Source organism: Aquila chrysaetos, chromosome 8 (assembly GCF_900496995.4).
Source record: "Aquila chrysaetos chrysaetos chromosome 8, bAquChr1.4, whole genome shotgun sequence".
Lineage (NCBI taxonomy): Eukaryota > Metazoa > Chordata > Aves > Accipitriformes > Accipitridae > Aquila > Aquila chrysaetos.
The window spans coordinates 37,017,824-37,033,390 of NC_044011.1; the positions used below are offsets into that span (position 1 = coordinate 37,017,824).

A 15,567-nucleotide genomic window follows, 5' to 3' on the forward strand; every position below is an offset into this window, starting at 1 on the left:
CCACGCTGGGGGAGGAAATAACAGTTGAAGGGGGGTAAGGTGAGGGGAGGAAGGACACTGATATTAGTACAGCTCCAAGCAATCAAACCGAGGTAATACTTGTGTTTGGACAAAGTAAGTTATGGCAGTAGAATAACTGTTAGTGTTGCAGTGGCTGCTGAAGGCTCCCGAGCGAGAAGCAGTGGTTCACTTTTTCATTCTTTTGGCAGTTGAACTCCTCCCTTGAAGCTGGACCTTGTTCGTTTTGCCTTTTTAAAGCTTGGTAATTTATACCTTAATGACGACAACGATGACTGTAGAATGTGTCATACACAAGTCAAACAAGAAGTGCAAGACAAGATTTTAATCATTAAAAGTTTATCGATAACCTCTTATATACACATAGTTATACACAAAGTGGTTCACGAGTCCCTCATCGTCTAGAATTCTGCTGGTGAGGTTGGCCGGCTGAAAGCCGCTCTCTGCCTTTGTCAGCTCACAGACAGGATGTTAATGTGGAAAATGCCAGTGCGGTTGTTGACAGGTATGGCTTGCTTCGTGGGCTTTAGCTGGGCACTGAAAGGAGCCCATACTCATCTGCTGTATCCAAAATCTTACAGATGACTGGAGACTCCACCTTTAACATAACAGATCAAAACACTAAAGATGATGAAATCTTTGATAAACTTTACAAGAGATTGCAACAGAGATCGTGAGATTAATGACAACAGATCACAAGAGGCACAGCACACAAGCATCACTTTGTAAAATTTAGTAAGCGCTTTTTACTTCTGGGTGTGAACTCTATAGCCTATTAACAATGTGTAACTACTGTAATTAATAATGCCCCTCCTTTCCCTGAGCAAAGGCAATGGCACAAAAAGCAGCACTTGTTTAGCAGCTATGTATATGGGCTGAAGTACACCACAGGAATCTCTTGTGAAGAGTCACTGGAAGGAAGGGGCCATTTTAAACATGCACCTGGAGACGTCCTCTACAAGGTGGCACCCACTCTTAGGGAATTCAAGTACATCTGTACATACCCCAAGGATGTATTGGCAAGAATGAGGCTCTAACATGTATATGGTCACAGCATGAGGGGAATCAGATTCTTTGCATCTGAAAACAGAAGAGAAGTTTTGTAGCGTTGAGCAGGTAATAAGCACAAAACTAAAACGCTGATTTCCCTGGTATCTATAGCATTTTTACTAAGCTAACAGTCACTGCTTTCTGGGCTTTATGAGGGCAACAAAGGCTTTCCCCTCTGATATAGGGAGCAGAGACAAAACACCAGTTTACTGAAAAAGTTAACTTACTTCAATTTCACAGTCACCTGCCTGGGCTTGTCTGTTAAGTCACAAACATCTCCATTTCCATAGAAATGAGACACCATCCTGCCACAAAAGATCGGAATAAAAAAGTTTGGAAATATTAAACACGATTCTTAAGCACACAGCTAACTTGTGTGATACAGTATCTCATCATTCTTCAAATATTTAACTCCAGTATACAAAAATAAGTAACATGCTGTATTTCAGTTACTGCAGAAGCAAACAGTTGTTCAATATTGGAAGATTTTTCTCTGCATCACATCCAAAGTGTTGAATTACCTTTTCTGATGTTGCATGTTGATTAGGGGGGGGAAAAAAATAAATGAATCTATACGCACTGCTCTTGACAGTTTATTGTATCTATTTGTAAGCTGAATATTCATGCATTCCAGAAGCGGGCCTTGCCATTTATTCTTCCCTATCGCAAGTATGAGACCAATTCAAGAACAGATAGCCGGAGTAGTAATCACGGTGAGGGTAACCGTACCGGACTGTCTGGGTGCCGTCTTCCCTAAGATAGTAGGTTCTTGCGGCATTCTTCCTGGACCATTCAATGTGTTCCTCCTTGCTCCAGGTACCCACAACCACAGAAGTCTTGCCACTTTCCTTATCCTAAAAAAGGAAAAGCTGATAATTACACCTTGTATTATACAATTAGCAGTGAGGATATTTTAATGATGCATAAAATGTCATTTCTAGAGCAAGTCTGCTGCTGTCAACACAACATGTTCTTGTGTTTGGGACAAACTATGACAGATCTTCTATTAAGGTCAACAGTCAAGTTGATGGTATCTTCAGAACAGCCACCCAGGCTGTGTGAGCCAATAAAAGTGTTTCAATGACCAGAAGAGCATTCCCACAAAAAAACCCTCACATTTTTTCAGCTTTGATTGTCACTGTGCTCTACCCAACATGGTACCTACATCCCTCTGCATAAACTTAGGCAGCAGACAGAGGATTTCTTTTCTGAAATCCAACTTCTTAAACCCAAGAGGTTGATCAGCCAAGAAAAGGATGCTGCTTTTTTCAAATTGTAGACAGATTCTCTAACCCTCTTTTCCCCCACAGCCATCTAGTGGCAGAACATAAAACTATTTAAACATACCTCATGATACTGATGAACATATCTGCCATAGCAGAATTCGTACTTCCACCAACCAACACCCTACGGAGGGGTATAATCTCAGCGTTAAAACCAAACAAAACCCCCAAACCAAACCAAACGCCCCAAAACAACCACATCCATTTCCCTCCAGACCCTAAACCACTGGCTATTTTAGCTGTAAAACTCCGTGGCTATTAATTAGAAATGTTAATTCAAGGTTTGCACTGAGAGACAATCTCTTATTAGACTAATTGACATCATAAGCAAGGGATGGAGCAAATGAGTTTAAGCAAAGACTCTTAGAAGAGCCAATATGGGACTAAATTCCTTAAAATATTCTATACCTCCTCTTCATCTTTTAAAGAAATACTTTCCTCTTTCAAAGACAGGGAAAACTTGAGATGCCTTTTTTCTGCTGGCTGTTCTCTCACCAAGTTTTATCGGATTTTTTTTTTTTCCTTCTCATTAATAAAATTAGCACTGAACAATTCTCATGGTCTACTTTCATTTCACTGTCTGCTCAAATAAACTGAGTTTCAACAGAAAGGTTAAAGATACCTTTCTGGCATAGACTTCAGTATATACACCTTCCCTATATCAACACTGGGAAAGGCAATTCATATGTGTGTAAGAATGCAACTATCAGAATTCACAGAAAAACTAAACAAATACTAAACCAGTATGTGCAATTAAGGAGTAGCTATTTGATTATACATAGCTTTATTTCTCACCCCATGGAAGCAGTAGGAACCACTAAGAAATTCCTTTATAAGTTGGTCATCTGTCAATTTGGAGATGTGGGTTGTTCCCACAGTTAATAGTTGATGGCTTCCAACAGCAACAGGCTTATGAATGGAAGAAAATTTCTCTTCTTTTGTTGAATGCATTTCTTCCTGAAATTAAAAGTATACACAAATACACCCCTTTAGATTTTATAAGGCTTTGCAAGGGACACATAAATTATACGAAGTTACTTAATACTAAGTGAAGTAGGCTGTGTGAAAAAGTAGGAAAGCATTTTGTCATTGTTTTCACTGTCTCCAGCATAGTTGAAAAAAAAAAAAAAAATCAAAAGTCAAAAACTTTCACATTTGTAAAAGTCTAAATGTTTACACGCTTGTAAACCGTAGGTTACAAAGGCTACTAAAGTTTTAAATTAGTAGCCCAAACTTACTTGCTTTGTTTTCCTTCCAAATAAGGTAAGTTACAGATGATTTCAACAAGCTTAAAGACCATTTGAAAGACTGACATGTTCTTACAAAGTTGGGGAAGAGAACTTATTCCACAGAACTAAAAGTTGTATGTGTTACAACATGGAAAATAAATATTCTTCTATTTAAAATTAAATAAATCCTACCTCCTTAACCCTTCTAAAAGGCATCTTCATCATTTCTTGCTGTTTCTCCAACTGTTCCAGGTTATGGGGTTTAAGCGGGGATCCTGGCAGAGACTGGCAAAAGATGTCATTCACAGGGGAAGCCCTGAACCTGTCCAAACAAGTCAGCAATGCATCACTTATTACGCCTTAAAGACAAGACATACTTTTTTTATTGCTGTAAGTTTCTGACTGAGCTGGGCTGAGGCGTGTATTTTTTTTTCTTGTACTTGGACTGTCTCAGCCAAAGCTACACTGTTCTTACAATTGATGTAAATATGCTTTTGGCCCAGCATAGTCTCACTCCTAATGCTGCCAGACAACTGGCAATGCAGTCTAACCCCTCTTTGTCAAAAGGACAAAGCTGCATATTAAAAGGCAGACTGCATTGTATGTGTACCATGAATGTAGTGTCAAGGCTCCCCAAAACTCTCTCAGAAGCTAGGAAATGGCAAAGGTTAAACTTGATAGATGCAGTTCCCATATAATTAAAACAATACATTCTTATATTATGACATGTACGGCCTTTCATACTGCATATATACCCATTATTCCTCTCCCACTCTCTTCATGAGCTACGTCTGCAACAAGCAGCTTATTTCAGGAAGGAAAAAGCAAAAAGATGAAGCGGAGTAAAAACGGCTTTCTCCTTAGTTTACACAAATGAAGGCCTCATTAGAACACCAAATAAGCCATAACAAAACAGTAAAGGAAAGCAAACATCAAAGTGCAAATTGCACTGACAAATGAAGCATTTGTTCAATTTTCATTGCTCATCTCATTGAAAAGGTCCTTTTTAGAGAAAGCTTGTTTACAAAACAAATATGCAGATACTGCTTCAGAGGCAAGGTAGCTTTTTGTGATGTCCTCTTCCTAGGAAGTCTGTAATACACAGCAGTAGGTGTATAATGATCACCACTGTAGGTAAAAGAATCTGAAAACATTTCCTAAATAGTAACTGCACTCTAGATGAAATAAGCCCTGTACCAAAGCAGCCTAGTTTTATCTGAATTTTATTTAAACAACATTAAGCTTAATAGTTACAGCAAACAAATATTACTTTTCACTGTCTTCCTCCCTCCTGTCCCCCAATTCCCACCAATTAAAAAAAAAAAAATAAAAATTCAAATTATACCCAAATAAGAACAACAACTAGAATTAATGGATGTACTTTTGCTAAGGTAATGCAAGTGCATTATTGGATAAGATAATGGGTATAGAGGAAAAGCGCTGGTGGCTGAAGTACTGCTCAGTGCTGTTTCAGAACACATGACAGGAAAAGTGCACTTAAAGTGAGGTTTGTTTGTTGTTACCTCTGCTGACCCCGAGCAGCGTTTCCAGCCTGCCATCTCCACCTATCTTTATTTACTAAGATGAGGTAAGTGGGAGGATAAAGATCTTGGATGTTTGTTTTTAAGTATTTCCTGCTAGTGGCCAGGAAGCCTTCCATGCCCTCCCTTTGGAAGGAGGTAGCAGCTCAAGATTTTATTCTTATCAATCAACAGGACAACCTGCAGTACTGCATTCGGCTCTGGGGCCCCCAACATAAGAAGGACACGGACCTGCTCAAGTGGGTCCGGAGGAGGCCACAAAGATGATCAGGGGGCTGGAGCACCTACCCTATGAGGGAAGACGGGCTGAAAGACTTGGGGTTGCTCAGCCCGGAGAAGAGAAGGTTCCAGGAAGACCTTATAGCAGCCTTCCGGTACTTAAGGGCGGCCTACAGGAAAGATGGGGAGGGACTCTTTATCAGGGAATATAGCGATAGCATGAGGGGTAACAATTTTGAACTGAAAGAGGGTAGATTTAGATTAGGTATTAGGAAGAAGTTCTTCCCTGTGAGAGTGCTGAGACACTGGAACAGGTTGCCCAGAGAAGTTGTGCATGCCCCATCCCTGAAGTGTTCGAGGCTGGGTTGGATGGGGCTGGGAGCAACCTGGTCGAGTGGAAGGTGTCCCTGCCCGTGGCAGGGGGGTTGGAACTACATGATCTTTAAGGTCCCTTCCAACCCAAACCATTCTGTGATTCTATTATTTCCATGTGCACTTTCTATTTTTCTACTGATACAGAGGCCTAAAAGACTCATAAACAGGTAACAGTACAAAAGACAAGTGCAACAGATAACATAGTATTACCAAACCCATCTACATGAGAAAATGTATAACTGATACTAAACATTTAACAATAGCATACCTTATTTACTCCAACTGGCACGTGTTTATAAAATGCATAATTGAGGATTTTGTCCTTTAGACTTTGTTGCCTATTTCAGAACAGTGATTAAATACTCACTTGTTCTGACATTTGTGTACATGAGAAATTCAGAAATCCTGTCCATTATTTCTCCCTTCATTTCTATGTCATATTCGCTTTGCAATTCTGTTTACACCCCTTGAAAGGTCAAAAATCTGTACTATTGAGACCAAGGGTATCTCTTAGATGCATGGTACAATTCGGGGGGGGGGGGGGGGGGGGAAGAATCCTAAACTCGATTTTTGGAAAATAACACTGAAATTGTGAATTCTTCATATTAAAATGACTTTTTAATAAATGTACAGCTGAAGGTAAGGCAATAAAGCAGGACAGAGACAGATGGGAGCTCTCTAAGTTGGGAGTACTGCTAAAATAAATGTTAAGATTATGGCTGAAGACCATATTTTTGCTTTCTGAAATTAGAGAAGTTGATGTCTATGCAGACATATAATGCACATACACAATCTGCAGTCTTTGAATACCATGAAAATGATCCCCCAAGACCTTGAAATCATTAAGAGGCAGGGCATTCTTCATCTGCCTGCAGCCTTAATGCCCTAGTTTGAGTTTCTCCAGAATGACAGGGCTAGAAATTTACCTGCTGAAAATAAAGTTATACTTCCCACCTGGGATCAATCACTAGAGACTTACAAAATGCAAACTTAGCATGAAAACTTAAGACTTGGCAAAACCACACTTGCTGAAGTAAGTACATACAAGTGTTACAGCTCTGTACCAGATACCACAGCTGGATATATGACTTATGTAAACACATACATGCCTGGAAATTGATGAAAATTTGAAGTGATAATATTAGTCAAAATTTGAGTACCGTACCTATATTTAGGATGGTTGCATAACAGAGGTGTCAATATAACCACTTCATATTCACAGGTTGTAACTTCTGCTACTGAAAGAATCTCATGTTTAGCTTCTGGATGACAGATGTACATCACCGTACTTGATCTGGGTAAGTTCTGTCTCAAGCTACAAGGTGTTCCATTTCCCATTTCTACAGGATAGTATGGGGTCATCTGCCCTTCTATATTTTTTGTAGGTATCTAGGTGAAAGAAAGTAAAAGTTAAGAATCACAGTAAAGCTCCTTCGACTCTTCTGAATAGAAAAATATTATTACACTTGCAGAGCCAGCATTACTGGATTGAAACCAGTCCCTGTGTAGTTACCTGTTGTTTCTGCAATATCCAAACATGTTCTGATTTATTACCTCCAGCACAGCGCTGCACAAATGCACCAAGCCACATAAGTTCTGACTGCAAAAGCAGCTGGTTTCTCTGTGCAGGCTGCCTGAGGTTTCAGTTCTATGAAAGCTTGCCAGCTGGGTGCAATGTTTTGGAAGAGCACAGAGCCAGCTGCGTTCACCCTGTAGTCTAGGAGACAAGGACATGTGAGTAGCTCTGCCAGACTCAGCTCAGGTCTGGCAAGGCATGTTACCTTCACCATGAAGAATCTGAAAACACCCCTGCAAAGTCATCCTGGTACCTGCACTACACCCCTCGGCATACCCAGCCCAGGTTGCTCCTTAGCCAGAGCATCCCACACCACCTGTTACTGTGGCTAACAAAGTTAATGATATATACAAAGTAAATCCCACTTTTGTACACACTTCCAAGCTAGCTCTCTTCAGACTTGTTCCTTCATATGTTTCACCCAGCTTTCACTTTAAGAAATTAATTTCCCAAACCAGTAAAAGTGCCTCTGCTGGCTCCTATCTTGGAAGCAGCTGAAGTTTCTGGGTACCAAAAGCCCTGTTCATGCAAAAGCCATGCTGGAACCCACAAACTAGACCTTTTTCTACCCGTGTTGCTTGAGCTAGTAAAAGGTTTTCAGTGCACAACAAATCAGGCTCTGTGCTAAAAGGTGGTGGTGCCTTCTGTGGTCAGGACACTAACCCGGGGACCTGAGACCCTTCTATAAATTACCTACATTGGTTTTCAAACCATGTTACCCTGTCACAGGCCACTGACTCTCTCCTCCTGAAACTGTTCCATTGTGAATGAAGCAATGAGACATTCATGAGGTTAAAGAATGAACGTGCCAGCAGCTTAATTGCCTGGGCGCTCCTTGGCTTCCAGTCACTTATCTGCTCTGTACTTCAATATTCAGTCAAAGGCAGAAAATGAAGATATATTCTGGTGGTGTACAAAAGAGCTGACAAAAAGGGTACCAGTGCCTTCCCTTTCTATCTTTCTGAATAAAACAACTGATTTTTCCTTAAAAATTGAAAAATTATGCCTACACGTTTCCTTGAAGGTAACCATTCAAGAAATCTAAATGGAGATAGCTGTTGCTTGCACACAACTGAAAGGCACCCCAGTAGGACTTAAGATAAATCTCTAGTCACAGCAGTTTTAAGCACCACCCAGCTGTGTTATGTATTCTTTCCCTTTCATGACTAGAGATTCCACGCAAATTGCAAGTCTAAATTCTTTATGGACTGAAACCAAGACAGTGTATGTAAATCATAAATACTGTCCAAAAAAAAAAGTCAGTAAAAGACTTAACTTCCTCTGAAACAAAGTAAAAAAAAAAAAAAAAAAAAAAAAAAAAAAAAAAAAAGAAAGAAAAAGAAGAGGCATAACTGCCACTGCCACTAGAACAGGCCACACTCTGACTTGGGTCTGCCCCCCAATTACCTCCAAAATGCTTATCAGGCACGTATATTTTCTGAGATCCACTGCAGAAGAACCACTCTGTGCTATGTAAATTGGCATTACAAAGAACACATAGACAAAAATTTCATTTCAGAATTAAAATGAAGGGCAACTGGAAATAAGGTAGGCGCGTGTCTGTCCACAGGTCAAATCTGCTATTGCTAATTCCAAACTCCAACGTGCTTCAGGTACTTCCGTTGTTTTGCTATAAAGTTGGCAACTCAGAATTGAGTTTCGGGGCCCAAAAAAATGGAAAAGTTCTCTGCTGAAAAAGGGAAGCACAGAGTTTTATGGGATGGGTCATCAAGTCAGCTAAGAAATCGTTTGGGGATTTTGTGCTGTAGGATTTCGTTAAGCATTTCTCCCTACCCAAAATGCACCAAAATGTCATTAAGGCAATTGGGATCTCTGATGCAGCTGGAAAAATAACTGTCACTAGACCATAATGTGACTTTGTGGTTATGTGTATTGTCTTCATAGAAGAAGAGTATCATCTCCTTTAAGATTAACATAACTTTAATGTAAATAAGTAGAAGGGCAAGAAATTTGACTAGCTAGACTAAATAAGCTTTCTGAGCTGGGACTGATAATCAAAAGCGAGAAGAGTGCAGCTCAGGAACAGAGTTTCATTTTTTGATGCTCATTTTGGCAGGGAACTAATTACATAATCTCATCATATATAAATTGCCTCCACTATTGACGGCAAAAGTTAAAATAGATGTTTTTCACTTGCCTCTTTTGCACTCTCTTTTGGATTTTCCTTCTCTTCTTGATCTAGGGAATAATTAAGAATGAGGTAAGCATAAAGTCTGTGAACTGGAAATAAAATGAAATTATAAACAGAGAAGTTTGTATGTGTTGTGTATTTGCTAGTACTTTGTGTATACACTGCCAAGAGTCAATTTCATGAACTCGCAGGTGCAAAAGAGGAAAGAAAGGAAATAAACAGTGACCTGGGGTCCAGAGCAAACAGAACAAAACATGAGTTAGCATAGTCTTAAAATAATTTTGAGTTTGTAGGACAGGCCAAATCCAGCCCTAGCACCACAGGAAGGCCAGTCAGGGCAGAAGAACATGTCACTACTGCTGTTCTGCAAGGGGTAGCTGACTACTCTTTTCAAAGTGAGTGAATTACAGGCTGGGGCAGTAAACAGGCAAGTACTTCAGCCCACCCACTACCAGCCTCAGAGGATACACTTGTAGGAAGAAGTGAGGCCAGACTGTATGCCACACTTACGATCATGTGACTAAACATCGTTACAGGGCAGGGGTTGCAAGCTGTCACCAGTCAGAGCTATCCTTAACCTTCCAAACTGCTTCAGGAGATAGTTTGGACTCCATTCAGAATTAGGTGAGCAGAAGGCCACTCTGCTTTGCTGTCACCCATTCAGCTATTCCAAGTTTACTGTATCACACTTGTGGATTCAGCTCACAATGGTTTGAGAAACCATCTATGTAATTTTTTAAGAGAAGTAGCGTGAATTGCTGTACAGGAAGCACAGAAAGGATAGAGTCTGCCACTTAAGTGGAAAGGACAGAGGGTGAACATCCTAAAAGACTCAGATATGATGACTTGAAGTATCATCACACAACTTCAGCATCTAACCCCACAAAACAATTGGTAACTCAAATTAAAGATTTTGTTTTCTGTACAGCAGCATCTAGGGAGAATTAGGCATCTCTGCACAGGATTAATGACAGCACAAACAAGCACTGTAACTCACTAAGAAAGAAATGCCAAACAACGCAGTTTCTGAAGCCGTGTTTCTTTTCAGGACTAAGATACCTTACTGAAGGCTGCAGTAGGAATTCAAAGGAATGGGATTAATAATGCTAAATCCCCTCCAAGACTGAGGCGTTCAAGTTAACCACTTTTAGGAAGAGAAAAATGGTGGTGCCCACCTTTTACATAATAGCCTAGAATTAAAAAAAACACAAAACCAAAACAACTAGATTATGTTTTTTCTACTGTTCCTATCAACTCTGATGAATGAACACTTAGTCTGTGGATTTTTTGAGTTCTTTGGACCGATATACTGCCAAAGTGCTCACCCAAGGAAGATTTGGGCAGGTACAACCACAGAATTTCCAGCATGTACAATAATTGACGGGCAAAAAAACTGAAGGGCTCAGAAAATTAGTTATTCTAAATTGAGTTTGGGGCTCAGCTACCTATTTCCACCACAGTCGCACTTTAGGCACTTCAGTATTTCTGAAGATCTGCACCAGGATCCCTAAAAAAGACTCTCAAACAGTTCCAAGGATCAACTCTACCTGCAAAGGCTGTAAGTGTTTGGGTTTGCAGACTGTTTTAGTACAGAATAGCAGAGCCCAAGATGTGCTACACACTCTGCCCTCTGCTCACAGCTTAAAAGACACTTCTCCCCACCCAGAAAGAGAATGGCAACAGCCTACATTATCAAACTCTGGTCTGGCATATATTGGTTCTATTTCTTGTACTATGTATTTTCTTTCCCTGACACTAATTAATTATTGCAGATTAGTTACTCTAATCAATTAGGCAGCATGGCAAAATCGACAAGATGGATGCAACGTAAGGTGCTGAAAAAGAATTCACTGAAAACAATACATCTTGTAAAAAACAAAGTAATCTCAAAATTCTATTCTGTTGCACTGGGAATCAGTTTTCTACAGTATATTTCTCAGACAGTAATAATTAAACCCCAAAGAATTAAATTAGCATCAGCAAAATAATCTAAGACAAACCTGGTTCTGATAACGGGTTCTTCATCATCATATTCCCCAGATAGTATTCTTGGATGTTTATTTTCTACAATCAAAAGAAGTTAAAACAAATTTCAGTTACCTTTTTGCATACCTTTTCAAGTGTACAGGAATTCAAGTCTTCTACAGGAGTTAAGCATGAACATGCCAGTGGGAAAGGGGGTTGTAATTACCAATTTGTTGTAATTAGGTTCTTACTAAATTGTAAGAAGCCTACCTGTCCCGTTTCCTTCTCCTCATGATATTGACGGATGTGTTTTCCGTGGCAGACCTCATAAGTCCAGTAAGATTCAATCTTAAAAAATAATTAAAAAAAAAGATTTATTTTTAGACACATTACACACACACCCCCCTCCAAAAAAAAAACATTCCCCCAAAATTTTGGCCTTTGCAGCAATGAAACACAGCCCAAGCAGGTGGGCTTGGGCACCCTCAAAAACAATAGCACAGTGAATGGTCTTACTCTTCCCCAAGGATTTTGATGACGTTCCAAATAAACACACCAGACAAAGTCTCCTTAACTTTCACACAGATAAAACAAAGGAAAAAAATTAAATAAAAAGTAAAGACTAAATCTGCCCCCAAACCACTGGGGCTAAGCCATAGTGACTCAGCACAGACTGGTTTTGACCACTGCTGTAGACACAGGCTGTTTACCAGCTGTGCTAGACCTACTCTGCCTTCCTCAAGGACTTGTGTGGGATGTTGTGTAGGTATAATATTTGCTGCCTCTGGGTCTCAGTACCAGCTGGTTTGGTATTAGGCTTGTTCTAGTAATGTAAGAAAGACACGAGTCTTTGAACTGGGACAACAGTTGATGAAAAACTGGAAAACTTTCAGAATATCTACAAGCATGTTTGGTTTGGTCTTCTAACACTTTCTGAGAAATGCTTTTCATTAGACTGTTACACATTATGGCTTGACTCCTGGAAGTAAATATTTTAAATCCACGTAAGTAAATATAAGTAAATATTTTTAAATTGCTACTATAGCAACCCAATTTATTTGAATCCTAACATCTTCAATTATACAGAATTTTATCAGCAATGTTAAGATATAGTCATAAAGTTGTAGAGACCTTATTTTGGATTGAATTAGTACCTGAAGTCTGACACACATTTATCCAAACAGTTTACTACACTAAACCCTGAAATGGACTGGATTGTAAACTTTTGATTAGCATTTAAATTATCAACACAGATGTAACATACTCTATATGAGCAGCTACTTTGCTTAAAAAGAGGTTCCAGCAATTCTCCTGGAGTAGGACCTTTATAGTCCTTTTCTTCTTCCTAGAACAGAAGGATATTTCATTACATTAAAATTAATGGTAGCTTTGTTAGTTAATATTTGTTTGTGGCACTAAAAAACAAAGTAAGTTTTATCGCAAAATTAAAAGGTACAAAGCCTCATTAATTTCTGCCCTGAAGGAGCTGTGTGGCGATTAGAAAGAAAAAAATTAGAAAGAAGGGGCAAATAGAAGTCGCAAATAAAGTGGTCAAAGCAGAAAAGTTTTGTGGTTTAAAAACCACACACGTGGCAAATGAGTAGGAGCTTTCAACTTGCTCATATCCAGAGTGGCAGCTTGGGATGTGAACAGGAAAACAGCAATCTTTTCATTTGTTAGTCAATGCTGATGCCATACTGATGAAGTATAATTGGAACATTACCCAGCTGTCATGGTTTAACCCCAGCCAGCAACTAAGCACCACGGAGCTGCTCACTCACTGCCCCCTGCCACCCAGTGGCATGGGGGAGAGAATTGAGGAAAAACAAGTAAAACTCGCGCGTTGAGATAAGAACAGTTTAGTAGAACAGAAAGGAAGAATTGATAGTAACAATAATAAATTGACAATAATTATAATAATAAAAGGATTGGAATAGACAAGGGATGCACAATGCAATTGCTCACCACCTGCCGACTGACGCCCAGTTAATTCCCGAGCAGCGATCCCCCCCCAGCCCACTCCCCCCAGTTTACATACTGTGCATGACATCACATGGTATGGAACACCCCTTTGGCCAGTTTGGGTCAGCTGCCCTGGCTGTGTCCCCTCCCAACTTCTTGTGCCCCTCCAGCCTTCCTGCTGGCTGGGCATGAGAAGCTGAAAAATCCTTGACTTGGTCTAAACACTACTGACCAACAACTAAACACATCAGTGTGTTATCAACATTCTTCTCATACTGAACTCAAACACAGCACTATACCAGCTACTAGGAGGAAAATTAACTCCATCCCAGCTGAAACCAGGACACCAGCTTTTACGTAATTTAAAAACAAAAATGGATCAAAAAAGCATAGGCAATACTGTGGAAGTTTATTTCTGCATAATTTTTACTCTATAAATGTGCACGCTATTGAAGAGATTTCCACACAAAGTTCTTCAGTACTAAAGATTTCTCACCTGGACTGAAGCACTCTGTACTGTCAGTCACTCAAAGGATGAGGGCTATGTCAAAATGGAGGTCCCTACCACAGGAGTACAGCTTGTCTGTGCAAGTTCTCACAGTGTGAAAAAATGAACCGTTGGAGGAACAAATGACCAATGACAAACCTCACCAAAGGCCTCCTCAATCTACCTTCTCTTGTAGAAACAAATGTATTTATACACTTTTTTTTTTTAAATTTAAACCCCAAATTGTGCATTCAGATTTCCAATTGAGGAAGTGATGACAGAGAATAAAAATTACTGATGGTAGAAGCACTACTGGGATAGTATTTTCAGATAGTGATCATGAAAGCAGTGTTAACAACCTTCATAGCTGTTTACTGACCTAGAATTTGACAACGTTACTTAAAATACAAGAATTTCCCAACCAACGATAGACCTAGCAATAAACAGAATCTTGGAGCAATTGTTTGTTGCCAAATAAGGACTTCAAGACTGTTCAGACTGGCCCCACTTCGTACAGACCTAGTACATTATACAAAATGAAGGCATCTATCATAAACTATGAAACCGTGAAGCATTCTGTAGATGATTTTCCTTTTACAGGAAAAACAAAGCCTTTATTTTGGGGCGAAAAAAAAAAGGAACTGAAAAGATGCTGAAAAGACTTACCTACAGTTTGTAATTACAAAAAAGACTTGACTGAACTTACCTCATTGCCACTTGCTATCAGCGGAAGTATACATTTATATTTTTCTTTATCCACGGTGGTCATTATAATGTAGTTATCCTCTTTGTACAGGACACCAGTTGTTGGCTAAGAAAACAACCAACCTATGGATTAGTCCGGTGGTTTTTTTAATGCTACTTGTTAGAAATATTCCCGAATTCACAAGTGGTACAGTTACTTCCTAGGGCAGGTGTATTTTCTGGGTCTCGAGTACATCACAAGACCGGGCTTTGGCACTTAAGCTTGCTAGTATTTTTTTGCCTTCTCCTTTGCTTCGACCCTTCTACCTCCAGCCACATCCCCACTCTCCTCCACGCTCATCTTACTCCTGCTTACATACTTCTAATCCTTATGAAAGGCCTTTATTAAAGAATCCCCCCCCCCCCCCCCCCAACCCATTCCATTTTGCAACCAGCCGTTCCCACGTCGATTTTTAGGACAGATTTCCCAGCTGCCAGACTCAGGCCACGGCCTAACCCTCACCCTCCCGCCTGGCCCGCGCCTACCTGCCGACTGCTTGCCACCCCAGGGTGACGCGTAAGGCAGGCACCAGCCGGGCTGTGCTGGGAGCACCCCAAACCGAAACACCCTTTCTGGGGCGTGGGGGCTTCCAAAATAACCGCCGGGCGTGAGGGGGGGGGGGGGAGCTCCGGCCGCTGGGCTGCCTATGAACGGGTAGAGCCGCCCAGCTCCCGCAGCGAGGGGGACTGCAAAGGAGGAGCGAGAGTCCCCTCACACCCACCCGCGCCCCCGCCCCGGTACCGACCAGACTGAACTCGGTGCCGGGCCAGTTCACCCTGAAGGGGATGTCGTCGCTGAGCTGAGGGAGAGCGCGGCCGCCCTCCGCCGCTACCGCCGCCACCGCCGCCAAGAGAGCGCAGAGCAGCGCCCGCGGCGCGGCCGGGGCGGGGGCCCGGTGCCGGCACCCCCTCATGCCGGCCGGCGGCTCGGGGGAGGGCGGGCAGCGCCGCCGCCACGTCTGCTTC

The 15,567-nt window shown here is 40.9% G+C and overlaps 1 protein-coding gene across 1 annotated transcript; it reads right to left on the reverse strand.

The window, feature by feature from the left end:
- Positions 1-328: 328 nt before the first annotated feature.
- On the reverse strand, positions 329-15,551 carry ERLEC1 (endoplasmic reticulum lectin 1). Its single transcript, XM_030023017.2, has 14 exons — positions 15,348-15,551; positions 14,564-14,668; positions 12,673-12,753; positions 11,679-11,756; positions 11,444-11,507; positions 9,450-9,490; positions 6,881-7,104; positions 3,773-3,902; positions 3,147-3,308; positions 2,416-2,475; positions 1,798-1,922; positions 1,296-1,373; positions 1,023-1,098; positions 329-616 (listed from the first exon to the last, which is right to left on the reverse strand). Exons 1-14 carry the CDS (start codon positions 15,513-15,515, stop codon positions 545-547), a joined length of 1,464 nt encoding a protein of 487 aa, XP_029878877.1. The 5' UTR covers positions 15,516-15,551; the 3' UTR covers positions 329-544.
- Between the last annotated feature and the right edge of the window lie 16 nt (positions 15,552-15,567).

Bases quoted from the DNA above. Each gene is read 5' to 3' on its own strand.
- ERLEC1 (XM_030023017.2), bottom strand. From the start codon at position 15,515: ATGAGGGGGTGCCGGCACCGGGCCCCCGCCCCGGCCGCGCCGCGGGCG. The intron at 3,903-6,880 runs GTACGGTACTCA...TTGTTTGGACAG, and splicing joins TGCAACCATCCTAAATATAG to GTTCAGGGCTTCCCCTGTGA. The intron at 2,476-3,146 runs GTGAGAAATAAA...ACCCCTCCGTAG, and splicing joins GTTCCTACTGCTTCCATGGG to GGTGTTGGTTGGTGGAAGTA.